The following is a 24,846-nucleotide window of genomic DNA, read 5'->3' on the forward strand; positions in this document are numbered from 1 at the left end:
ACCCTCACAACATCCTTTGAAATAGATGTTATTACCTTTATGCCTAAGAGGGAAAGGAGGCTCCAGCGGATTAATGGTGTTCCCAACGTCACATGGCTAAAAAGCTAGCCCAAATCTGAAGAGGTCTTAGAGTTCTAGACTATAGCCTGCTAAGGAGATCTTCTTGAAGTTAAGGAACATGTCTTTTGTTTTTGTGTGTCCAGACCTAGGTCTTAGAGACGCCCAATAAACATCAGTTGAATAAATGAACGGACGACCTTCCACTTTCTCCACGCGGAAAGCACGTGCTGACGTCACTGGGAAACCCTCCGGGCCACGAGGGGGCGCAGTCCCCATCTCGGCGCAGCGGGGCCCGCTGCGGACGCTCAGCTTCCTCCGGGCCTTTGACTGGAGCTCAGCCAATCGGCGCGCTCCGAGAGAGCTGGCGCCGGTGGGCGGGGTCCCGGGGCCAGGCCTCGCAGGCCGCTGGGAGACGGCGTCGGTGCTCCAGGCGAGCGAACAAGCCGAAAGGCTCGCTCGCGGGCTGGGCGGAGGGCGGGGGCAGGACCGTGGAGTGCGGGCTGCGGCGCAGGTGAGCACGCGGTCCCAGCGGGCAGTTCCCTTCCCCGGAGCGGCCGCCGGGGCCGCCCATTGTCAGGGTGACGACTCCTGGTAGTGACCTCTGAGTTAGGGAAGGGTGATTGCGAGTGTCCGCTCCGGCCCTGGCTGGGCCTGACAGCTCTCTTCCCAGGGCTCGGAGGCCGTGTCTGGGCGCCCAGCACACCCTCTGCGGCCAGCGCTTCTCGGCCTCAGGCACGTGGGTGAGAACGGACGCTGCGGAGGCCACGAGCGTGGTGGGACCGGGAGCCCAGAGGAGGGAGAGGGCCAGATACTTGGGACTCCGACTTAGTTGCGCTCCCATCCCCGGGCTGGGCTCGAGTGACGGTCAGGGCCAGTCTTCCCACCCTGTCAGGTCTCCTTTGCTCTTGTTAACAATTCTCAAATCTCGGGCTGCGGCTTCAGGTCTCATTGGGCTTCCGGCGCGCCCGCACAAGGGCAGGTTTCCTGGCAACCCACTTGACCTTTACCGGACACTCAGGCTTCCTCTGCCAGGCTGGAAGGAAGACGTTCCAGTATTTGCGGGACGCTTTTGCCGCCTTCGTTTTGATGCCCTGGGGATGACTTGTTAGGGGGTATTTAGCTTCTTCCGATCTGCAAAGTAGCCTGCTGTATTCCTGCCGCCTTAGGAGGGCGTGGGGGTGGGCGACTGCTGTGGTTTTACGCTGGTGCGTTGTTTGAGCTGTCATTCATTCATTTGACAAACTTTTTTGGGAGCACTTTATGGCAGGCAGGGCGGGAAGGGTGGGGGATGGATAAGACACAGTGGGGGCCGCACAGACATGGTCCTTGCCCTCTTGGAGCTTAAGTGTTTTGAGAAATGCAGACAAGTCGGGTAGGCCCGCCAGCACAACGTCTGTCACAGAGAAGGTGGTTCTAAGTGTTGAATAAATGAATGAATTGACTTACTTGGGAATGATTAGAATGTGGGCAGGACAACAGAGAGAGAGACATTTGCTGCATATGGGAGAGGATATGAATTGTGGACTCGTGTTTGGTATGTTTTACAACAAATTGGGGATCTGAAGGGAGAATTGCTGTTTAGGGTAAGTGTTAACTTAGAGAGAGCTTGCATAAAAGGTAGGAAAGAAAATGAAGTATTAGGTTTGAGGTTCTTCAGGATTGTTTGTTTTAACAACGTCTAAGTCCTGTAATTTCACAAATCTCTGAGTAATCTTAGAGTTTGCCAAAAGGGACGCTCTTCCAGATAGTGACATGCCAAGTTGATGGAAAAAAATTGCAGGAAGCGCTCCCCAAGTCCAGGATTTGGACAGAAACAGCACACCTATCTGCAGTGTGTTCTTGCCACTAGAAAGAGCACAAGTGTTGACGTTTGGAGAAGCCTGGATTCAAAAGCAGTGGTTCTGTCACTTCTAGTGATCTTGGACAAGTTCACATAATGTCCCTGAGCCTTTGTGGCCTTAGACACAAATCTGGGCTAATAATTCCTACCTCATAGAGGTGTTGTGAAGATCAGGTGATGACCAGCGGGTGACTTGTCCGGCATAGGGGCTGGTGCTAAGACAAAGGACCCAGAGGGGAACATTCTAGCTGCTGCAGTTTTTTCCCTGATAATGGTCCGTTATAGTCTTGGGTCCACAGAATGCTGGGATTCCTCCAAAGAGAATTGGAACCAAAGAAAGAATCATTTTATCCTTGGTGAGATTTCAGTTGTACACTTTAGACTAGAGATAGCCAAGTTGGAGAAACACCTACAGAGGTGCAAATGGAATGAATGATCTTTTAGTTGAGACTTTGGGGCAAGTTACTTAACCCTCTGATAATACCATCTACCTCACAGAGTGGACATGAAGATAGAAGGAGATACTGTAAATAAAGTGCTTAGCCCAAGGAATGGTACATAAGTGCTCAATAAATGATATCTATCATTATTATGATAATGTGAGTAATCTTTTTTTTAAGACTTTATTTATTTATTAGAGAGAGAGAACAAATGGGGGGAAGAGTAGAGGGAGAGGGACAAGCAGACTCCACACTGAGTGTGGAGCCCGACTCGGGGCTTGATCCCACAACCTTGAGATCATGACCTGAGCTGAAATCAGGAGCCACCCAGGTGCCCCGTGAATAATCTTTGATAACTGTTAATGGTAATAGTCATGAGACTAAATGGCCATTAGAGTGAACCAATTTGTGTGTTATATATATTTTTTTGGTGTTATCTTACTTCATTTCAGGACGCTCCAGGGCCAATCCACTTTTTCCCCCCACCGCCATGGGCTTGTACAGTGTTTTTTTTGTTTTGTTTTTGTTTTTTTGTTTGTTTTTACAGAAAAATTCAAGACCTATCACGTTCAGAGTATGTGTAATGTGTTGGTGATATTTTTAGGAGTTTATTATGCAAATACGAGGGTATGGGTTTGGTTGAAGAGAATGTATTTTGAGAGAGGTTTGGCCAGCAGTTTTGTAAAGTATAGGTATGTCTCATTGTTAGAAAGATCAAGTTCAGAATAGGAAAAAAATCATTATCTAAAATCCAGAATGGTTGAGTAATGGATTAGGGTATTGGCCATTTAAATAGACTCCTTATTCTTTTTGTGAGGTAAAGGAACTATTTCTCATTATCTTGGACCAGGAGAGTCACAGTGGGACTATACACGGTGGGAAAAGTGTGGCTGGCTGTGTTCATGGAGAAATTGCATAGAGCAGGGAAGGGCTTTTTTCCATTCCTGAAATGTTGGTAAACTGTGGAGGGAGGGCCTGGGGCCAATCACAGGCTTGAATCTTTGTTAGGTAAGCTCAGAGGTTCCCTTGTGGGGAACACTGCCAGACATGGTTGCATAATGGTCAATGAGTATAGTACATAAAATAGAGATCCTTCCCCTTTCCCCTAACAGTCACGTCTTTCAAAATTTTCTAGATTGCTTCAGGGCCCTAACTGTTGCCTAAGCAAGGTACCATCTGTGTTACTCTGCGTGGGGTGGGTGCTTGGTAAATTCTGCCAGGCTGCCTGGTAAATGGAGAGCCCTGGTGGGTTGTCCGCATTCGGTGGGAAGGGGGATGCTGGTTTCTCCCTAATGCTGCCTTGTGCTCTTCTGCAGATGTCATGTGGCCTGTGCTTTGGACCGTGGTGCGTACCTATGCTCCCTATGTTACATTTCCTGTGGCCTTCGTGGTCGGGGCTGTGGGTTACCACCTGGAATGGTTCATCCGGGGAAAGGATCCCCAGCCTGTGGAGGAGGAGAAGAGCATCTCTGAGCGCCGGGAGGACCGCAAGCTGGATGAACTGCTAGGCAAGGACCACACCCAGGTGGTGAGCCTTAAGGACAAGCTGGAATTTGCCCCTAAAGCTGTCCTGAACAGAAACCGCCCAGAGAAGAATTAATGAAGGACACAGAGCCCCATGGGTCCTTGTGTGGGCCATGACTGGCCCTGCCACCATGTCTACCCTGCTCCAGAACCCACATTGGATTTGCTGTGTCGCTTATTCTGGCCCCTCCTGTACCACCCAGCCCCGCACACACCAGCCGCCCTCGTGTTGCCAGGTGGACACTCGAGCAGCCGAGGGGCCAGGGAAGAGGAAGGCCCTTGAGGGTTCTGGCCTGAAGGCTGCATGTGTTGTATGGTGGCCGAAACTGCTCAGGCTTCTGCGCTTGTGGGCGCGCCATGGGGAGGAGTGTCATGAAATGAATGATGGCTGTCTGTTTCTTTGGGGAGGCACTTTGGCCTCAAGTGGGAGTGGCTGGGGTTGGGGTGTTGCCTTAGGAGGGATGCCTACATGCCTAGTTCCAGTGTACACTGGGAAGAATTCAAAAAGCTGCCTGGCTCCCTTCACTAGTTTGCCCTCTTCTTGTACTCATTCTTCCTGAAATCCTGTCCTGTCAGCTCAGGAATGAGACTCCCTGGGGAGGAAAGCCTTTTACTGTTCTTGGAAGCCCAGGTTGTTTACCTTGGGACAGGTGAATTTGCTTGAAAACAGTCACATTTTTCACCACCCCCATCACTGTATGGTACAAAACTTGATTAAAGTGGCATCTGAGAATCATATTGATCTCATCCTATCTTCCAGATCCTGTCGGAGTCTCCTTAGGGTTATGCAAATGCAGGCATTTCAGGGTCGGATAACATTGACCTTTAACCAAGGGCTCATGGGCCCAGGCACTGAGTCCTGGAGGTGCAGGTTCCCAGGAGCCTTTTTATCATGATGAGAAAAGGCTTATAGGACCTTTCAAAATGTGAATTCAGTGTGGACCGGGGAGCTTAATAGTTGCTATCAAATTTTTCAATTATACACAGGCATACATTTTCCCCTATAGATGTAATATATGTACATTAAAGAACATTTGGTAGAGATTGATAAATGGTGGCCCCCCACTCCCTGGGCTCCAGTACAACTAAAAAGGTAGCATTTATTACCTTTCACTAATTCTTGGCATAGTTTTTTAAGTGTTTTTTTTTTTTTAAGATTTTTATTTAATTATTTGAGAGAGAGAGTGCAAGCGAGAGAGTGCATAAGCAGACGGAAGGGTAGAGGCAGAGGAAGAAGCAGGCTTCCCGCTGAGCAGGGAGCCCAATATGGGACTTGATCCTAGGACCCTGGGATCACGACCCAAGCCAAAGGCAGCCGCTTAACGGACTGAGCCACCCAGGCGCCCCATTTTTTAACAACCTTATCATTACTGTCCCTTTAATTTTATATTCCTTTTTTTTTTTACATAGTGTTTCATATCGTAATCATTTTTCTGTCTTATCACATGGTCTTCATAATCCTAGTTGTTTTTAATAGCCACATAATTGCCCATCAAGTGGGAATAAAGCATAGTTTGTTTTTAATAATTTCCCAGTTGCTGGACACTTGGGTTGTTTTTGATTGTTCACTAGTGTAAATATTGTAGTGACTGTCCTTTATAACTTCTGCATTTGGGAGTAAATGGCAGGACCAGTAAATGGCATTTTGGATGAAATGGATGAGCAGTTTTAAGGGTCTAAATGTCTTTCCTAACTGGCTTCAGGAGTTTATACTAAATGCTGCTGCTTAAGATGTTACTGGTACTGTTGGAAGAGCAGTGAGAGCAGGGGGACAGGAAGAGGCGTGAGAACCTATTGTCTCATGAAGTCCACTGACATTTAACCTAAGTGAGCAAAAGGAAGTGAGTGCATGATGAAGGATGCACTGTCTTTAAAAGCAGGGGAGGGTGTCTGTCCCTGTGGGGAGGTGCTGAGGCCTGATGGTGTTAACAGGTGGGTGAAGGTGGGATGCCTGAACAGGTAGAGATGTCCTGTGGAGTGGGAGGAGCTGGGAAGACGTGGAAGGTGGTGGCCAGAGAGGAGGAGAGTGGAAGTGGCTAGTGGCTCCTCCTCTGTCCCTGAGGCGAGTGGGCGCGCTGAAATGAGCCGCTGTTGCTTTTAGGGAATAAATCTGATGGGGAGTGGAGGGGATGAGCGTCTGCTGCTGAGGTAAGGATGAGATTTCTGGTTCTGAAAGGATGTGCCAAGCTCAGCTGGGTTACTCACTGGCAGGTGGGCGGGCCTCAGTGACGGCCCAGTGCTGCCGCCCTGTGGCCGTCCTGAGCATGACCAAGCCTGGCATTGCTTCCCTGGGCTTGAGGAGTGACAAAGACATGTGCCCACAGGGGTCAGTCGGGTGACTCCAGTGAGCAGGCCAGGCCAGGAACTAGAAGGACGGGCCTGCCTAATGGGGGCGGTGGCCATGCGGCCTTCTCCAGTTTGTGCTGCTTGCCCAGTAATGCCACATTTTTCAGTTTTTTCCCTAAAAGATGCTAGAAATTTATATATATTTTTTAAGATTTTTTTTGGTTTATTTGACAAAGAGGGAGCAAGTGAGCACAAGAAGGGGGAAAGGCAGAGGGAGACTGAGAAGCAGGCTCCCTGCTAAGCAGGACGATGCAGGGCTTGACCCAGGACGCTGAGATCATGACCCGAGCCAAAGACAGATGCTCAACCAACTGAGCCACCCAGGTGCCCCTGGAAATTTAGATTTTTGTGCATTTTTCTTGAAACTTGATTTTTAAATGTTGGCATTTTATTTTATTATTATTTTTTAATTCTAAGCATGTTCACATACCCATGGGGATAATTTGACCCACTGGCTGCTGATTTGTGACCTCCCAAACTGCCCTGTCCTTCCAGTGAAGTCTGATAGGTATACATTTTTTTTCCTAGCAATCTAACAACTTGTGGCAAATATTAGGGCCCAGGAGTGGTTTCTCTTGGAACACTTTTGGGTGTCGTGCATGTGTGTCGTTTAATATCTGTCTAACTGGGGGGTCAGAACACTGGGGGACAGAAAACCTACAGAAATGACAGCAACAGAGTTTTCCCACAGCCTGAGACATTTTTGGATTTGCAGATCTTTCAGGGTAAGCCCGTCACTGTGGCTATGCCTCCTCCCAGAGCCTGGCCACAGAAGCCCCATCTTTGAAAACCAAGTTGCTCTCTTCCAGCCATCTCACTTTATGCCCCCTTTTAAATAATTTCATCTCCTAGGGCTTTGCTCTCACTGACTCTCTGCCTCTGGCAAGTCTATTAATATCTGCAGCTGGGTCTTTCTTTCCCACGGTCGGCTGGGACCTGCTGCCGCAGGGCAGGCATGGACATGGCGTGTGCTTTCTTGCCTCTGCTCGGGTAGCAGGGTTTCTGTGGATGTGGGCAAAGGCAGGCTGAGCTTGCTGGGATGCCCCAGGGCACTGGTTTTCTTCCATGCTTGCTGATTCACCTTGGAGGCATGTGTCCCTTTTTATGGGCTGGTCCAGCAGTCACGATTCACTGAAACACATTAGTGAGTAGAGGCGCTTGGTGTCGCGCCCGCCCCCCCCCCCCCCGCCCCGCCTTGGGTGTTTTCCCGGCCTAGAGATGGTGATGGCTTTAGAGCGGGGTTATCCTGTCTAAGCTGGGTAGGAATCACTTCTCTCCCCACTCAGCCGCCCAGTGTCTGGTGCTTTTCCACTCTCTCTAGAGCCTTTCCTGTGCCTGTTGCTGTGTTAGCACAAGTCAGCTGGGAGGCCGCCAGAATAAGCCTGCCAGGGAGCCCTTTGACTCTTGTCGGCCTCCCAGGGTTCCAGGCTGGTGGGGCTGGTGGCCGAGTGAAATGCTCTGGGATGGGCCTCCCTGGAGCTGCCTGGGAGCTGGGCAGCAGAAATGGAAAAGCTCCTGTCTTGCTTCCCTTTTCCTTTTCCACTTTGATGGGGAGGCCTCTGCACTGGTAGAGTGGTGAGCCGGGCCGTGCGGGAGAGCAAAATAAAGTGCGCTCTGCAGTCTGACAGACTCGAGTTATGATTCCTGCCTCAAGGGCTAGCTGACCTTGGGCAAGTCACTTAGGCTTTCTGAGCCTCACTATCCTCATCTGTCAAATGGGGATAAGAATACCCATTTTTGCTGGGTTATGTAGCAAGGCTAAGGTAACCTATGTGAAGTTTTTAGCAGAGTCCCCGGCAACCAGTAGGTGCTTAGTGATGTTAGCTGCTTTCATTTGACTATAGGAAAAACCTCCACTTCCTGCAATAGTGGCATGTATGCTTGTGATCCTGGTGAAGTGGAGATCCAGAGGCAGGAGGAGCCTTGGCTGGGAGAGTGATGACAGGGACCCTCATGGGCCCGGCAGTGGAGGGCTGCTTAGGAATACTTTACAGAAAGGACCATGTTGCATAAGAACCCAGGTGGCCAGACCTGTGTCGCTAAGTAGGAGTTCCATTGGTGCTGTCTGTGGGGTCAGAGACAGAAAGCGGGGAGCGAGGGGTTGCAGAATGCCCAGGAGTCATGGATCAGGAGCATAGGCAGAGGAAAGAGCCGTGGATTTGGGGCCAAGGAAACTGGGTGACCTGGGACATGACCTTCCACTTCTCCAGGCCTTGGCTTCTCTGCCTGCAAACCAGGGATGTGGGTGTGCTCCCTGCTGATGGCGTAAAAAGAGGGAGAACCAGCTCCGAGAGTGCTTGGGAAATGTTGGGTGCTAGGTTCTAGCCCAGCGAAGCCTCACTGTTAGCGCATTGGGGTGGCAGCCCGTCTGGGTAATGAAATTGAAATAAATGCTCTTCTTTTCTGTCCACAGTCTCTCAAAGTATTTGCTAAAAAGCAGTCTTTGGGATGTCAGCTTTTCAGAATAAAGAAGAGTATCTGGGTACCCCTCCCATAGTGTATGATGGGTTTGCAGATAACTCCGTAATCTAGTTTGTGACTGGGAAAAGTCCCTTTGCTTCTCCAAGCGTCCTCTGTGGAGTGGGGTTAGTTCTGCCTCCCTCACGGAGTTGGGACGATTGAGGGGATGTTTGTAAAACACCCAGCACGGTGTTTGGCGTGGAGCCCATTCCCCCTGTTCTGTTTCTCAGGCTGTCTATGACTCCCCTGCCCCCCAGGGGTTCCCTCACCAGCCTGCGGCCACCCTCCTCTGTCCGGCCCACCTCTCACATCCCCGCTTCAGGGCTCCATCATCTTGCCTCAACGTTCGGTCTCTCCCGGGAACCTCTTCCTATTCCTGCCAGCATCTTCCTTCTACAGTACATCTTTGTTGAGGTCACTGCTTGAAGACCTCCATGGCTCCTTTTGTCCTCTTGCCCCAGTCTCCCTCCCGTCATCCCCAGGGATGGAAGCCAGGCTTTGCCTCTTCCTGAACACATCGTGCTCGTTCAAACCCTGATGCCTCCAGATGCACCATGCGTCGTGCCTCCTTGGCTCCTTGGCGAACTCCTATTACGCTCTAAGATTTGACACGCGTAGGTCCCTACCCGCTTTCCGAAGCAGGGGCTGCCATTCCCTCCCGCTCCAGGCCTGGGGTCATGCTACTGTGGCATTTATTACAAGGCACTGTAACGGGGGTGTGTCTGTCCCCCACCCAGACTGTGAGTTCCTCGAGGGCAGGGGCCACGGCTTAGGCACCTCTCTGCCCCTTGCAGAATGCCTGGCACAGAGTCCTTTCCAATAAATGTTGAGTGAATGAAGAGGCCCCTGAGTGTGATTCGGGGACGGGGCAGGTACCGGGGCTGGGCGTGGAGATGAGCCCCTTTGGAAGACAGGGAGCAGGGCTGCCCACAGCCTTGAGCTCATGGCAGCAGTGTTTGGCTGTGGCTTTGCCTTCCCCAAGGCTGGTAATAAGCTAAACCCAAAGGAAACCACCCTCCCCCACCCCGCCCCGCTTAAATTTCCCAGGGGAAGGGGCTTGGGCAGAGGGCAGGCTTTCCCCACTGGGTGGGACCTGGCCCGGCAGAGCCCATGATGAATTTGACCCTGATGACTCTGTAGTGGGGAACAATGTCCTCAGGAAAGCATTCAGGAAACCCTTCGTGTAGTAGTGATCAAAGCCCTGCAGCGGCTCAGCAGGCTGGATGGGGACGCTCCAAGGAACCAGCAAGGCCCTGGGCTGGAGCCCAGGGACTCACTCAATGCCCTTCCCAGGTGGGGCTCTCCCTCAGCCTCTGCAGAACCGTGGGCCAATGCGGGGGACGTGGAGGTCCTGGGGAGGCCTGGGAGTCTGAGGGAGCCCCTGCTTCTGGAGTGTCTCCGCTTTGTCTGCATTTATCCCCTAGGCCTGGGAGGGCGGGAGGGCTGATCGGTGAGGCGCACTTTAGTTTCCTCATTTCTCCTCAAAGCTGATGTAAACCTTCCGTATTCACATGAAGCCCCTTTTGTTTGTCCCTCATCCCCAAGGAGTTCGGTCAGAAGGGAGAGGAGCACTGGTTCTCCTCATGCTAACAAAGGGCCTCGGAGGCCCCAAGCGGGAAATGGCTCACCCCAGATAACACCAGGAATTCTTGGCAGAGCTGGGCTTGTAGCCACCCCGTGCCCCCTCCCCCTCCCAGTTTCTGTATTGTCATCACACTGGACCGAGGTCAGCTGGCCTGTAGACTGGTTGACTTGATGAGGGAAGCACCCTTTGAGTGCCTGCTGGTCAGAGGGCACAGCTCGGGCCCAGCTCGGGCCCTCTGCGGGCGGCTCCCGGGACTTGCCTCAGATGGAGGCTGCTGCCTGCTTCGCCTGCCCCTTCCCGCTTTCATTTTCCCCCGTATGCAGACCAAAGATAAAGCTTTAGGGGTAGCGCTGCCTCTCGGATGTTCTCCAGACTGCTTTCCTCACGTGCGGGAGGGTAGGAGGTCACAGTCTTTCCCACAGATGGAGTTCTTTGTGTTTATAGTTTGGTCAATTGATGACAAGGTGGATTGTTTATCTACTGTGGTCCCTAAAGTCCTGTCCTTGGCTGGCTGTCACCTCCCTGACATGTGTTGGGCTTCTAGGGGCTCAGATCCCAGCCCTCCCCTTCCCCTCCAAGAAACTCAGCTCTGGAGTTAGGCTGTTTGAGTTCAAAGCCCAGCACTGCCCCGTATAGCTCTGAGGCCTCTGCCAAGCTGCTTGGCTTCTCGGGTTCAATCCCACGTGTCAGATGGGCTAATATGGGACTTGCCTCAGAGGGTTATTGTGAAGACTAAGGGACAACATGCAAGGTGTTTGGAACAGAGACTCACTGATAGTTAGCGCTTGGGAAAAGGTAGTTATTTTGATTGGTAGCTTTTACATTCCATGCAGGTACTCTTGCCTCAAGACCCTGGTCTCTCTCTAGGCTGTAAGAGGGAGTGTAGAGAGGAAACAGGACTACAGTGAGGCTGTGGCAGGGGGCTGGGGCATCCTGATCCTCAGCCCTGAGGCCCTTCGGCTTTGCCATTGGCTGCGTCTCTGCTCCCTGCCTCCCCCACCCCCCAGTCCCTTCTGCACTGCCGTGGCATCTCGAAGCATTTCCCCGGCTCCAGCTGGGTCCCCGACACCCACACAGCCTTACCTTGGTCGGCTCACTGATTGGCCTGCGGGCAGATGGAGGTTTCTGGAGGGGGCTGTAGAAGCTGGGCATCTGAAGGGTAGGGCCAAGCTGAAGGGAGCCTGCCGGGGTTATTGTTGCAGCAGCCCAGCTGGTGGCGTGTGAGGGGGAAGCCCCCCAGAACCCTCCTCCTGATCCCCCCAGCCCAGGGGAGGGTCGCTGCAACACAGAGCCACAGGCCAGGTGGCCCGGGGCTGCAAGTCTGAGATCAGGGGCCAGCAGGGTTGGCTCCCTCTGCGGTCTCTCTCCTTGACTTGGGGGTAGCTTCCCACTTGCTACCTCTTCACAAGGTGGTCCCTCTGTGCCTGTGACCGCTCCCTGGGGTCTTTTGTGTCCAAATCTCCTATTCTTAGAAAGACAACAGTCAGGTTGGATTAGGGCCCACTCTAATGGCCTCATCTAATTTAATCACCTCGTTAAAGGCCTTATCTCCGAATACAGTCCCAGTGTGAGGTACTGGGGGTCACGGCTTTAACATAGGAATTTTGAGGGGACACAATTGAGCCTATAACAGGAGAGTAGGGCAGCCGTGCAGAAGAGGCTGCTTCTGCCACTGGGGAGAGCCTTGGGCAGGGGGTACCCAGCCCCCTGAGGCGGGGCCCCGCTGGTCTCTGGTGCTGCCCTGGTCCTGGGTGAAGCTGGTGCTGGCTTCCCCCGACTCCCCTCTGCAAGAGGCCTTAGAGTAGGAACTAAATGCCTGAGGCCGGAAGACTCTGCGAGCTGATTATCCCTGTGGTCTCTGGGGTGAAGGAACAGTCAGCAGGCCCCAGGCACGGGTCCTGTCCTTCCCCTGCCTTATCAGAGCCTGGACGCCCTTCCGCCCCAAGGCAGCTGCTCCAGGCAGGGCCGTGGCCCCAGGCTCTCCCAGCGGGGGCTGGCTTTGCGGGGATCATTCAGCTGCCCTTGTTTTAGCTGAGCTCTGCAACTCACAGTAGTACCCTTTCAGGTAGGGAGTGGTAGAAAGGCACCGAGAATCCGAGTATCCCTTCTATTATTTTTCCAGAAGATTTACCTGCCTGATTGGGTAGGTTCACGCTGATGTTCTCATATAGACTTTTTCCTTTCAGCTCATGTGTTTTTTTGATAAAAGCTGAGCAGGGTGGGAAAGTGACTCAGATGTTTGCTGGGATTCAGAATTGGCCACAGATAACAAGCCAGCACCTTGCCTTGGCCTGGAGCCCACCTCTGCGTCACTTTTCATGCAGCCCCATTAGGTGGACTAGCGAACGTTTTAGGGACCTCTGATGGTGCGCTGCCCTTCCCCAACCCTCATTGTGTCCCTCCAGGCTCTGCAGCCCTGGGCAGAGCCAGCAGTGCGGGCAGGGGTGACGGATGCTTCAGGACAGGCTGCCAGCCACCTCCTGCCCAGCTAAATCCATGAGTCCTGGGATTGTGATGTTCCCGGCTTCTTGGAAAAGAGCTAGCGGACAGCCACCCTGTTTCTCCTGCGGACCTTTTTTTTATCTCAGGCACCTGAGGCAGACAAATCCCAGCCAAGAAGAAGGAAATAAGCTTGCTTGCTGAGCTCCTGCAGGTGAAGAGGAGTAGTGGTTGGGCTGGGTGCTTCACCGTATCTCACTTAATCCTCCCAAGCTGCCTGCAGGGCAGGGGTCGTCTCCATGGAAAGGAGGTAGAATCTGAGACTCAGAGGCTAAGCCACCCTCGAAGTCACAGGTGGAGAAGGCGGTGATACTTAAGCCCAGGTCTCTGGCTTCTGAGTTCTTTTCTACCCCAGGGAAGCTGGCTGCCCCTCCTGATTTCACTATGCCCTTGGCCTTTCCTCCCCTGGGACAGGGGAGGGTGGAGGGTGGGAAAATTGGTGAGGGCTTTCTCCCCTCCTTTCCATCCCCAGAGACCTCTTAGTTCTCCCCATTCCTGGACACTGTGGGCCTGGGACTCCTTAGCAGCTGAGCTGTAGCTCTCAGGTCTCCAGTGGGTGGGCGGGAATGAATGGGTTGTCACCCTTTGACCTGTCCTGCCTCCTCCCTGCGCCCTCCCCCCACCCAGGCAACCACAATGGCCTGAGGCTGATTCAGTGCCTCCTTTATCAACAGTGGAAAACAATACTCAGAGGCAGGCTGCTGGCGGGGTGGGTGCAGCCCCCTGCCCTCCCTAGTGTTGCTTCCCCAGTGCCCGGAAGCTGGGGGAGGACTTCCAATGTCGGGGATATGGGGCGCAAGTCCTAAGAGGGTGTGTGAGAGGAGGGGGTAAATGGTACCCTCTCCATTGCCCTAGACCTCAACCTGTCTCCCTGTGCCAAGCAAGGCTGGGGGTAGTATGGCTCCAGCTCTCAGTAGCTGGGGGACCCGGGGCCAATGGCTTAACTTCTTGTCCTGAACGTGAGGCTCTACTACCAGTGTCACCAGGTAATGGAGGGAAAAGCTCTTTGCCTAGTGCCTGACTCTGCAGAAGATGCCCAGGTGCATTCACTCCTAGTTGCCCCGGTCTCGCTGTCCCTGATCAACCTCCGTGGGGAGCCAAGGTGTGTGGGGAGGCACGCCCGGGGAAAAGCTTTTCTCGAGTCTGGCCGGAGCCTGGAGGGAGAGGGGGCCTCCCCGCTCTCTTGCTGCCCTGGGCTTTTTGTGACACAGAGGAAGCCGAAGGAATCATGACCATCCACCCTGGGAAGAGAAGGTCGAAGGGTGACTGAAGGAGCATTTGTAAGACTATTGAAGGTTATTGTTTGGAGTAGAACCGTGTTCAGTGTGCACCAGAGGAATGCGAGGAGACCCGGGAAAGCCTTTCCCAGCAGAGGCCTGAGATCCTGGAATTGGGGGGTGGGGGCTGTTACTGAGGAAGGCCGTGCAATCTTTAAAAATAGGTCATTTTGTTCTGCCTGGGCTTGGGTGGGGTTTGGCCGGGAGGTGGAGGAACTGGTTAGAGGCCAGCAGAGAATTCACCCTTGAATCAGAAATGAGGTGAGATGGGTGGCCTTTTGGGGGGGGGAGAAATGAATCCTGCCCGGGCCCCCCTGGGGGGGAGCAGACAGAGAAGCTCTACCACTGCCCCCGCCCCCAGCCTCACCGAGCTGTATTTTCGGAGACAGCACAGGAAGTGGGCCTTCACAATGTCAGGATACAGGAAGCTATCGGACTATTGAAGGCAACTTCCTGTGAGCTGGTCATTCACATACATTTGTCACCGGCTATCAGGCCTTTTGGGCCCTGCCATTGTCTGGAGGGGCTGCGCAAGCCGGGGGGCCGCCAGCGGAGGCTCTTGGACACAGAATGCACTATTGTGCCGAGCTGGCAGCACCCCGTGGGGTGGGGAGGAAAGCGGTGGGTAAGAAGGGGACGCCTGCCTCTCATTGTCACGGACTGCACAATGGGGTTGGGGGCTGGGGGCTGCCCCTGTTCATGGGAGCCTAAACTTCCGGGAGAAGGGATAGATGCCTGCAGCAGGAGCCTGGCTTCGGGCATGGTGCCAGGCAGAGCTGGAGAGGAATTGAGGCCCTTTATCAGCAGCGGTGGGTTTTCCAGATCTCTGCCAAGAGCCAGTGTGATCTAAAAGGGGCTGGGAGTCCGGCAGAGCTAGATTTTGAAGTCGCACTCTACCCTATCACCTGTGTGACTTTGGGCAGATCGCCCTGCCTGTCTGTGCCTCAGGCCTGCTCCTATAAACTGAAAATAGTCGTCACTACCCCGTACCGATGATCAGTACTCGAGACGGTCTGTCGAAGTCCTTAGCTTGGTACCTGGCATGAAATGAAATGTCTAAGAAATGTTAGTCCCTTCCCCACCCTCATCTCCTTCCCTTCCAGCTCACTTCTGACCCCCCGTCTGGCCCAGCCTTGAGTGAGCAGATCAGCGTGTGCAGGGGAGGTGAAGAGGTATTTTAATATTAGCCCGGACAAAGCACAGCTCTGCCTTCCCCTAAGCCAAGAATATCAAATCAACTGGTAATTATCCGCACTAATGGATGGCACAGAAGCAGATAATTTGTCTTTGGCCATGTGCCTTTGGCCTTCTGTGTGAATCTGGGTGTGCCTGAGTTCTACAGATTCACCTCAGGTCATAGCATGCAGTCATAACAGGGCAGCCTGAGCTCAGGAAGAGGCAGGTTAGGGGACCCTGGGCAGCCCTTGGCCTTGCCCTGCCCCGCTCTGACCCGTCAGCGCCAGGAGGGAGCGCTTTGTTCCTCAGCTGTGTAATGAGGTGGAAAACCAGGGACTTTGAGGCCAGACTCTTAGGGTCAAACCTTTCCTCTGGCCTTAACTAACTGGGTCACCCGAGGCAGGTTATTAGACCTGTCTGAGTCTCAGTGTCTTCATTCCTAAGGTGGGGATGATCGTATTTACTTGGCAGGGTTTCTGTGAGGACGAAATAAGGTAATACGTATACGCCTTTCTTTTCTTTCCCTTTCCCTCTTGTCCCTGTCACTTCAGCCCTACCCTGAACAGAGAGCCGTTTCTGATCGCTCCTGGCACACGGACATGGTGAAATGTTTGGATCTCAGAAGGTTTTACTGCCCCGCCATGTGCAAGAGCCAAGACTCCGCTGTCCCATATGGTGACCACTAGCCGTGGGCAACGATGACAAGTACAAAATAATGAATTAAAACTACACATCCGCTTCCTCACTAGCCACACGTGGCTGGTAGCTACTGCATTGGATATCACTGTGGAATGTTCTATTGGACAGCACTGAGCTGGAGGGCATGCTATACCACAGAACCTGAGAAGGAGGAGGAGATAAATTAGTGGAGGAGAGAGGCTTTGAAGCAAATATTGGCTCGCTCCTACTTGGACTCTCTACTGCCAGGGGCCTCTGAGGCTGGGCTGAGAAAGCTGCCCGGGTAGGCCCTGTGCTCCAGAGTTGGGTCACCTCCAGCCCTTACGGACAGTTTGCCCTGTATGCCACGGCCACAACGCAGCTGTGAGTTGTGGCTACTTAGGCCCGGGGGAGCCACAACCGCCATAAGACTCTTTATCTGGACTCTCTTGCCACCCCTGGTGTAGAAAGCAGGGCCATTCACGTGGCCGGCGAGGACACCACCTCCTCCCAGGTGCAGTCCTGCGTGTGACTCAGTCTCAGCTTACTTTGTGCTTAGCTGCAAGGGCCAATCCCACCAAGCAGCCTGGCCTGGGCAAGCTGCGGGGCTCTGGAATCAGCTTCGTTGCCAACAGCCTGGTGTGTGTGAGTCCTGGGCACCCCTGGACCTTGGCTATCTGGCTCCAGCTCTGCTTTTCCAGTTTATACAGTTTATACGCCCTGCTTTACTTCCTGACGCCCTGACTGGGCTCGTTCGTGTCTCCTTACCCTTCTGCCTTTCTCCTCTGAGGGGCTGGGCTGGTTTCCATGCTCCTAAGCAGTGGACTGGGATCCTGCTCAGAACACAGACATCTCCTAAAACGCCAGTTCCGGAGTCTGTCTGCTTTGAGGATCAAACTGGCCTAAAGACATCAGCATTGGGCTGGGTCTTGCCTTGGAGTAGCTCAGCCTCCCTGCTCAGGTCCTGGTTTCCTGTCCTTTCCCCTCAGCCTGCACTAACAGCAGAGTCCCAGCAGTTGGCCCCGTGGGCTTGCCCACCCCGAGCGGGTACACAGTCATAGCAATTAGAATTCAGAGGACTTTGGCAGGTGCTAAGGTCAGGGGTGGTTCTGGTGGGAGGCCAAGCTGGGAGAGATCAGGATTCTCCAGCTCAGAGTCTATTCGGCTCCCATTGTGTGTTTCACGGCGGGGTGTTGGGGGGGGGTGGGGGGTGGGGAGGAGTGGGGGGATGGGGTGCCTGAGGGAGAGGAAAGAGAACTGACTGACTCAAGGCCACACTGGAGGTCTGAGTGGGGGCCAGGCAGCCATCTTTTCTCCTGTTGAGCCCTTTCCCCACCCGGGCCTGGGATCCTTCCCGCCCCAGCACAGAATGAGCTGTTCTCCTGTCCCCCACCTGACCTCTCCTCTTTCCCTCTCTGTCCTCAGGAAGCTGTCGTTAGAGCGTGGTCCGCAGGCATCAGGTTTCCGAAGACACTAGAACTGCCTCTACCGCCCATTCCCGCCTCAGTCTCGCTCGGCTGCCAGCTGAGTGGTGGGGGTATCCGGGGAGGTGTCTCAAGCCATAATGAACAATGTGCTGCCCGTGTGATTGTCGGGAGAAGCCCAAGGGACGGCCCGGCTGGGGCCCCCTCCCGCTTTCCTTCTCCCTGGTGCTGCTGCTTGGCCCTGCCTCTCCTGGGATGGATGGGAAAGGGCACGATGTGGGGGCTGGACAATGCTGTAGGCCAGTCACCGAAGTCCAGCGTCAGGCTCTTCAGGCAAAAAGACCTTCCTAGTTTCTAGAGCGGCTTCAGCGTCGGCCATGAAGGTCACCGTACTTTCTCTGCGCCGCTCACCTCTGTGTCTCTCTCTCTGGTGGTTCCAACCTCTCTCTGCATACCTGTTTCTTCCACATGGAGGAACACGGCTGCCAAGGACTCCCAAGTCTGATATATGGCAGGTTCCCTCACAGGACTCACCTCGATCCTTGGTTTCCAAACCCAGAAGTCGAGAGAGGAGGCACACTGGCCCACTTGAAAGGGCAAGTGTTAGGTGAGAACGTGGCCGATTCTGCAGTGGCCCAGGGAACGGGGCCAAAGTTCCCAGAGAAGGCAGGCGGTTTCTTAGGAGGCACGATGAGGGGGCAGGTCTGACGGCGCCTCTCGGGCGGGGCAGGGGTTCACAAGGTGGCCCCCAGGCGTCTCTGCTGCTGAGAAGGCTCAGCATAGGTGTACCGGCCTCGGGAAGGGAAGTGGGGTGGGCTGACCAAGAGGATTTCTGGGACCTTCGCATTGAAGTGGGCATCAGGGGTGCCCTGGTGAACGAGCGTCCTGGAAGGATCATGGCTGTGGAGCCAGGGACCCAGGCGTGGTGCTGGCTGTACCACCTCCGCAAGTGACTTGGCCTCTTTTTTTTTTTTTTTAAGATTTTATTTATTTATTTGAGAGAGAGAGAGAATGAGAGACAGAGAGCATGAGAGGGAGGAGGGTCAGAGGGAGAAGCAGAGTCCCCGCCGATCAGGGAGCCCGATGCGGGACTCGATCCCGGGACTCCAGGATCATGACCTGAGCCGAAGGCAGTCGCTTAACCAACTGAGCCACCCAGGCGCCCTGTGACTTGGCCTCTTTGAGCTTGACTGACATCCCTAAGAGTTCGTGAGAGACGGCTTTCCCTGGCTTCACCAACCTGTGGCTACAAATGAAATTATTGACATTAAGGCCCCACCTTTGCTGCCTCATAGCTCCCCGTCGTGAGGACCCCAGGCTTCTACCTACTCACAGAGCCCCCAGGGTACATCACACGTGTTCATAGTTGGCTATTGCATGAGTGGCCCTGGTCTGCGAGCCACAGAAGGGCTACAGGGACCCTTATCCCAAACCCAGTGCCACCCCAGTGCCCTCAAGCCTATGATAGGGTGCCAGGTGGCATCATATTTCCCTCAGTCCTTGCTGGACTGGAGCCACGGGAATTGTATGAAGAAGCAGGGAGAAGGGTTCTCTCACCAGATCCAAATCATACTTGGTCACCGGGCCCCAAAACAGAGGGGCTTGTGAGCTTCTCTCACATAACCCCCCAGGAAAGGCAGTTTCCCGGTTAGCAACGCCCCCTCCCTCTCCCTGAGGTTCTGACCCAGTCCTGGGAGCTGGGCTGGGGAAAGCGCATCTTGCTCCGGCCTCCTTTTCTCCAGGAGCCTGCCTCCTGTGTACGCCCCCATGCCCGACCTTCCTCTTGTGGAGGGAGGCTAGGAGGAGAGGACACGGTCCCTTCCATGTGTCAGACTCAACCTGACTCTGAGTCCTCACTTAGCCTCCTCTGGAAATGCCTTCTTCACCAGAACAGGAATTCCCCCTTAGAAGGGTTGGCGTGTTAATTACAGGAGCTACATGATGGGTGCTCGGCAAATGTTCCGTTTCCTTAGGCCAGGTGTTCATTAGTCTCCTTTTGGGAGGGCAGGGATGATGGCACCTCTGATCTGCCAGGGGAGCAGGCCCATTGGGGCCAGGAAGCAGCCTGGACTGGCCAGATGAAGCCAGTGTAGGTCCAGCCTAGCAGCTCTTCTGTGGCTTTTTGGGATGAGCTTCATGGGTCCCAACATGGTGCAATCAGAGGTCCTGGCTGGTTGTTAGGTGTGTCAGAATTTGAGCCAAAAGGTCAGAGAAGGTAATCCTGGCTGAGAACTCAGACCCAAGACAGTGAGGAACTACCTTGTTTCCCCTGGATGACCTCCTGCGGTGTGCATAGCTGCCCAGCTGAAAACCAAAGCTCTGCCTCCCTCCCAGGCAGGAATCCCCTCTGTGGCAGCCCAGCGGATGGCTGCCCAGGCTCTGCTCGAATGTTTCGGAAAGCAGGTCCATCAAACAGGAAAAAAGTGTGCTCTCCATTCAAAGACATCTCCACGTGCTGGAATGATAAAAATCTAGCAGGGGTAGAGGGTAAAATATTAAACTGCATAAAGATAGAATGGAGAGCTGGTTTCCAGAGAGTCTCAAAAACAGCCTTGGGAAAGTGGGGACAGGTACCCAGTGAGGAGGGTGGGAGAGGGTCTAGGCTGAAGTCGCTGGGGGATATTTAGTATCTCCCCCAGAGGAAGATGTCTTTCACAGTGAGATGTTCTGGGTTCTGGGAGCTAGGACTCACTGTCCCCCACCCTCTCCCCCTGTTCCCTGGAAAAGGTCCTCAGAGAAGGTTCTGGATGAATCACTCCTTCCCCAGCCAAAGTTGAGAACAGGGCATTGACCCCTGAAGGGAGCACACAGAGGTGGTGCCCTTGGGGAGCAGGCAGGACAGAGTCAACTGGAAGCTGCTCCTAGAACATTGAAGCTGGTGGTTTCCCAGAGGGGATGGCTTCTGTCCTCAAGAAGGCTCTCAGAGCTGCCTTTCACCCTGGGACATAAGACAGGGAGGTGTCCACCAGGACCTGCTGTCTGTTCATCCAAACTTCACTTCCCACGAAGAGACCTAGAACCCAAGGATTAGCTACATGCACGCGTGCAAGAGCCTCAGCCACACCCTGGTAGTCCTCATGCTCATGCACACATGTGGACCCTGACATATGCATGCCACTTCCTTCCCATCTTCAGCCACTCTTGTCCTGGACAGTTGATGCAGGCCCAGGACTTCTTGTCCCCTCCTCCTCTGCCCTCACTGCCCCCCTCGCAGCCAGCCCCACCCCTGAGAAAGTACAGCTCAGGGGTCCCCAGGGCTGCACAGGAAATGCTTTGCACACCACGGGTCAGCCAGGCTATTTTCTGTCCCAGAACCGGAGGGGGGCTGGGCTGGGAGCAGCCACACGACAAAGTCGGCTCTTCTCTGCCTCTTTCTCTGGGCCTTTTTCTCTGCCTCTCCAATTTGCCGTGGCTCTCTGTCTCCCCTGTCTCTATCTTGTCTCTGGATTTCTCTTTCCTTGGACCCACAGTCCTTTGCTTCCTTTCACTTGATGATTGCCTACATGCCCTTCAAAACTCAGCTCAGTGCCACCCACCTCTTTCAGAAAGCTTTCCCTGAGCTCTCCTGTGCCGTCTGGGTTCCCCTCCCCTTCGCTCTCAGAGCTCTGCACCGTGTGCATGTGTGTCTGCCTCCGGGCCAGACTGTGCAACATGCGAGCACAGGCTGCGGGGGCTTGAGCCCTCTTGTCAAGGGCTAGATCCTTGCGTAACAACGGACAGCTGCTGAACTGCCCTTTGAGGAGGGTGGTTGGGGCACCTGCAGGGCTTGCACCTTAGCTGGGTGAGCTGTGCAGGTTTGGGGCCAGAGCAGAATTGCTTGAGACGGGGAGTCCACGGGGTAAGGGGCTCGGGCAAGAGGAGGATGTATTAGTGTCCTATTGCTGCTGAAACAAATTGCTGCAAATTTAGTGGCCTAACACAACACAAACTTATTTTTACAGCTCTGGAGGTCAGAAGTGTGAACCATGCCTCACTGGTCCAACGTCGTTTCTCTCTGGAGTCTCTAGAGGAGAATCCATTTCCTTGCCTGTTCCAGCTTCCAGAGGCCACCAAATTCCTTGGCATGTGGCCCCGTCTCTTCTCTCCACCTTTACAGCCATTTCCAGTCCTCGTGTCAGATCACTTCGACATCCACTTCTGCCTTCCTCTTCCACTTTTTATGACCCTTGATAGTGTAGGATAATCTCCCCATCTTGATGTCAGCTAACTGATGACCTTACTACCGTCTGTAACTTTAATCCACCTTTAATCTACAGGTTCTGGAGATTAGCATGTGGACACCTGGACGGGGGCAGACATCATTCCACCCACCACCTTGGTCTACTAGTGTGGTGGGGAGGAGCCTGGGATTAAACACATCTGATGGGTTTGGGGGAGGATCTTGCTGTGGGGTGTGTACGTCCTCTGTATTTCTTACAAAATCTCCAGCACCTGGACACTACGTGTATTTTCCTGGGGGTAGATGTGAAGACAGGCAGACTCTTGCTTCAAGGGTTGGCCTGAGGAAAAACCCCAGGCTTCCCACAACAGAAAGGGCCGGAGGCTGGGTTACACATTCATTCACTCAAGCTGTATGCGCCAGGCTGGGAGTACAGGCTCACGGCCCCCAAGCCATTCACAAGCTCCTGGGGGCGGCAGGTGTACGAACAGGTGAGATCACTCTAGGGTAGGAGGTCAGTCGTGAGGTTCTGCACAGGTGGGGTACGGAAGAGACCTTCCGCTTCATCTGGAGAGAGAAGAGGCCAGGAAGACCCAAGGAGGTTGCACCTCAGCCTCATCTGAGTTTTGCAGGATGAATAGGAAGGAATTCGCCAGGTGAAGATGGGAAAGTGTATTTCCGGCAGCCTGGACTGACTGTCAGAGCGAGGACATGGAAATGAAGATACAAGCCAGCATGAGGGGGGCGTGGGGGTGTGTGGAACTGTAAGCATAGGTCCTGGCACATTGGAAATATTTCTGGAAGGAGTACTTCAGCATTCATGCTGTCCCGTCTGTGTTTCTGGGCAGGTCTTGGCCCTGCCAGACATCACGGAATAGGAGACACCTCCTTTTGTGGAAGCCCCCCCAGAGTTGCCATGACTTACCCAAGAAGTTTTTCAGGGTCTTTCCTTAGGAAAAAGGGGCAAGTTTATTTCATATCTGATCTCCAATGTAAGAATAACTCTTCATATCTGAAGAAGAATGCATCATGCTTTACTGAATCATTTGTAATGTCTCAACTGATCTTTTTTTTTTTTTTGTCCCAGCTGAAGAAACTGAGGCTCAGAGAATTGGTGAACCTTTCCCAAGGCCCCATGGCCAAGGTCCCACAGCTGGACTCCAGCACACCTGCTTCTCAGCCAGGCCCTGAGCGGCTGCTAACTGCTGGGTCCCCTTCCGTCTGGTGTCGGGGCAGCTGGGAGCTGGGCCTGGATTGCTGAGTGCTGCCCAGGACTCTTCTCCTCCTCTTCCCCAAAGGGTTTTCCTGAAGGTGGAAGTGGGTCCTGCGGCCCTGGAGGGTGTGCATTGTTCAGCTGCACCTGGAGGGTGAGCTCATGTCAGCAGACAGGGCAGGGAGGGCAGCGCCAGGCAGGGGAGGGCCTGAGCAGTTCCCTTGGCCCGGGTCCCTGCCTCCACCTTTGCCTCCTCTTCCCAGGAGCGGGTCCTTTCCCCGAGTCCTGGGCTGACAGTCAGGAGGCCAGGGACCCAGTGAGGCCAGGAAAGTCCCTCAGTTTCCCTGCCTGAAAATGAGGGTTGAGTTAGATTGGGCTTTCCCTGTCTGCTGAACAGTACTCCTACAGAATATTCTCCAAGAAAAGGGTTGCATGGTCAAATGAGGGAAAACCTGGTGACCTCTTCTGCTCCAGTTGGTGCCGCAGGAAGAGCCTGGGTTTTGGGACCAACAGCCAGATGTTGCCACTTAGGAGCTATGGCTCAGGCAGGTCGATTCCTGAGCCTCAGTTCCCTCATCTGTAAAAAGGCACATGATAAAACTCAGTAGAATCATTGCAAGGACTTGAGACATATATGATTTAAAGTACTTGGTGTATAGTAGGCACCCAATAAAAGATCATTGTATCATCATCAGATCCCTGTGCGAGCACTATGAGCCCTTCACTAGATGGACTCCCTGAGCGCAGGGATTGTGCCTTTTATCTTGTCATCCTGAGCACAGCTGCTGACACAAAGTAGATGCCAGGTAGCATTGTTTGATGAAGATGGATGGACGGAGCCTGGCAGCTGGTGTGGAGGGCGGGATGGTGGGGTGAGACTCCCTGTCCCCACACTGGAGACAGCAGTGTGTCTCATGGCTCTGCCACACTTTCACTGCAGGGGCTGAGGCAGAACAAGTCTTCAGAGACCTGAGAGAGTCTTGCCCTGTGCAAAACAGAGAAAAGAGAAACTTTTGATTTTGGACATGTGACTTGGAAGCACCAGATGGGTCCAGGAGAGAGAGACGGAACTACTTTTGTGTGGATCTAGGAGTCTGGCCCAAGGGTTAAGTACATGGAGAGAGATTTTAGCTCCAAATATGATTAGATTTTTGGGACTAGGCTGCCTTTGAAGGTGATCGGAATCCCCTTGATGGAGCTGTATGAGCAGAAGCTGGCCAGCCATTGGTCGGTCCAAAGGCCAGACCACAATCCAATACCTGGTTGGGTCGTGTATCAGCTTTTTCTGCGTAATAAAACTTCAATGGCATACAGCAATAAGGATGCCTGGCTCACAGGTGGGGAGTACACTGGGGTGGGCTAGGCAGCCCTGCTGATCTTGGATGGGCTCAGTCTGGGAGTTGCTGCCTCGGCTGGGGTGACTGCCGTGGCTTGGCTCTGTTCGGCGTGTCTCTCATCCTCCCGGGCTAGTGCAGGCATGCTGTCTTGGCTGTGGTAGAGATGCAAGAGAGCAGAGGCAAACATGCAAGACCGCTGGGGGCCCAGGCTCAAAGATGGCACACAGTCAGTTCTGTTGCACTTTGTTGGTCAAAGCAGGCCACGAGGCCAGCCCAGATTCAAGAGGTGGGGAAGCGGATTCCATTTCTTTAGTGAGGAAAGCTACAAAGTCATATACAAAGGCGGTGGGGTCAGGGAGGGGTAAAGCTTTAGAGTCATGAATGCAATGCAAAATGGGTGGGGATTAGCCCATTGTTTTAAAATCTGAGTTCCGTGTAAACCTAAGTTTTGAACATTTTCCTCAGGGATCCTTGGAAGGCTTGGGGGAGGGTGAATGGGTTGGAAGTTTCCTCTGGACTTTTATAAAAGCCTCTTAACTTAGTATTAATAATGTATTATTAGCTTGGCATTAGCAATGATAAACACCATTGAGTACTCTTCACATCTGGTGTATTTTAGGCTCCCTAGTTAATCCCCTTAAGAATCTTTGAGACCGGCATTATTACTTTTCCATTTTGTTGGGGAAAAGACACCGAACCTTACTGAGGTCCAGCAATCAGCCTGTCTGATCTCAGGGTTCTGGCTCTCAAACGGGGAGCAGGCAGGAGAGCCCAGCAGGGCTGGTGAATAGAGGATGGAGTGGTAGAAGAGCCTGAGATCCAATCTGGGGTGAAGGGCATGTGTGCTCC

The 24,846-nt window shown here is 53.5% G+C and overlaps 1 protein-coding gene and 1 long non-coding RNA gene across 2 annotated transcripts; both read left to right on the forward strand.

The window, feature by feature from the left end:
- The first annotated feature begins 437 nt into the window (after nucleotides 1-437).
- On the forward strand, nucleotides 438-4,374 carry SMIM12 (small integral membrane protein 12). The gene is made up of 2 exons (XM_045898133.2): nucleotides 438-571; nucleotides 3,657-4,374. Exon 2 carries the CDS (start codon nucleotides 3,662-3,664, stop codon nucleotides 3,938-3,940), a length of 279 nt encoding a protein of 92 aa, XP_045754089.1. The 5' UTR covers nucleotides 438-571; nucleotides 3,657-3,661; the 3' UTR covers nucleotides 3,941-4,374.
- A 10,285-nt stretch (nucleotides 4,375-14,659) lies between these two features.
- LOC129046474 (uncharacterized) lies at nucleotides 14,660-24,325 on the forward strand. Its single transcript, XR_008507885.2, has 3 exons — nucleotides 14,660-15,272; nucleotides 15,759-16,825; nucleotides 17,290-24,325. It is a non-coding gene; the product is annotated as an uncharacterized LOC129046474 (long non-coding RNA).
- Nucleotides 24,326-24,846: the final 521 nt, after the last annotated feature.

The sequence above is a fragment of the Mirounga angustirostris genome, unplaced genomic scaffold (genome assembly GCF_029215605.1).
Source record: "Mirounga angustirostris isolate CCGP_5_RB_7025 unplaced genomic scaffold, mMirAng1.0.hap1 SCAF_4, whole genome shotgun sequence".
NCBI lineage: Eukaryota > Metazoa > Chordata > Mammalia > Carnivora > Phocidae > Mirounga > Mirounga angustirostris.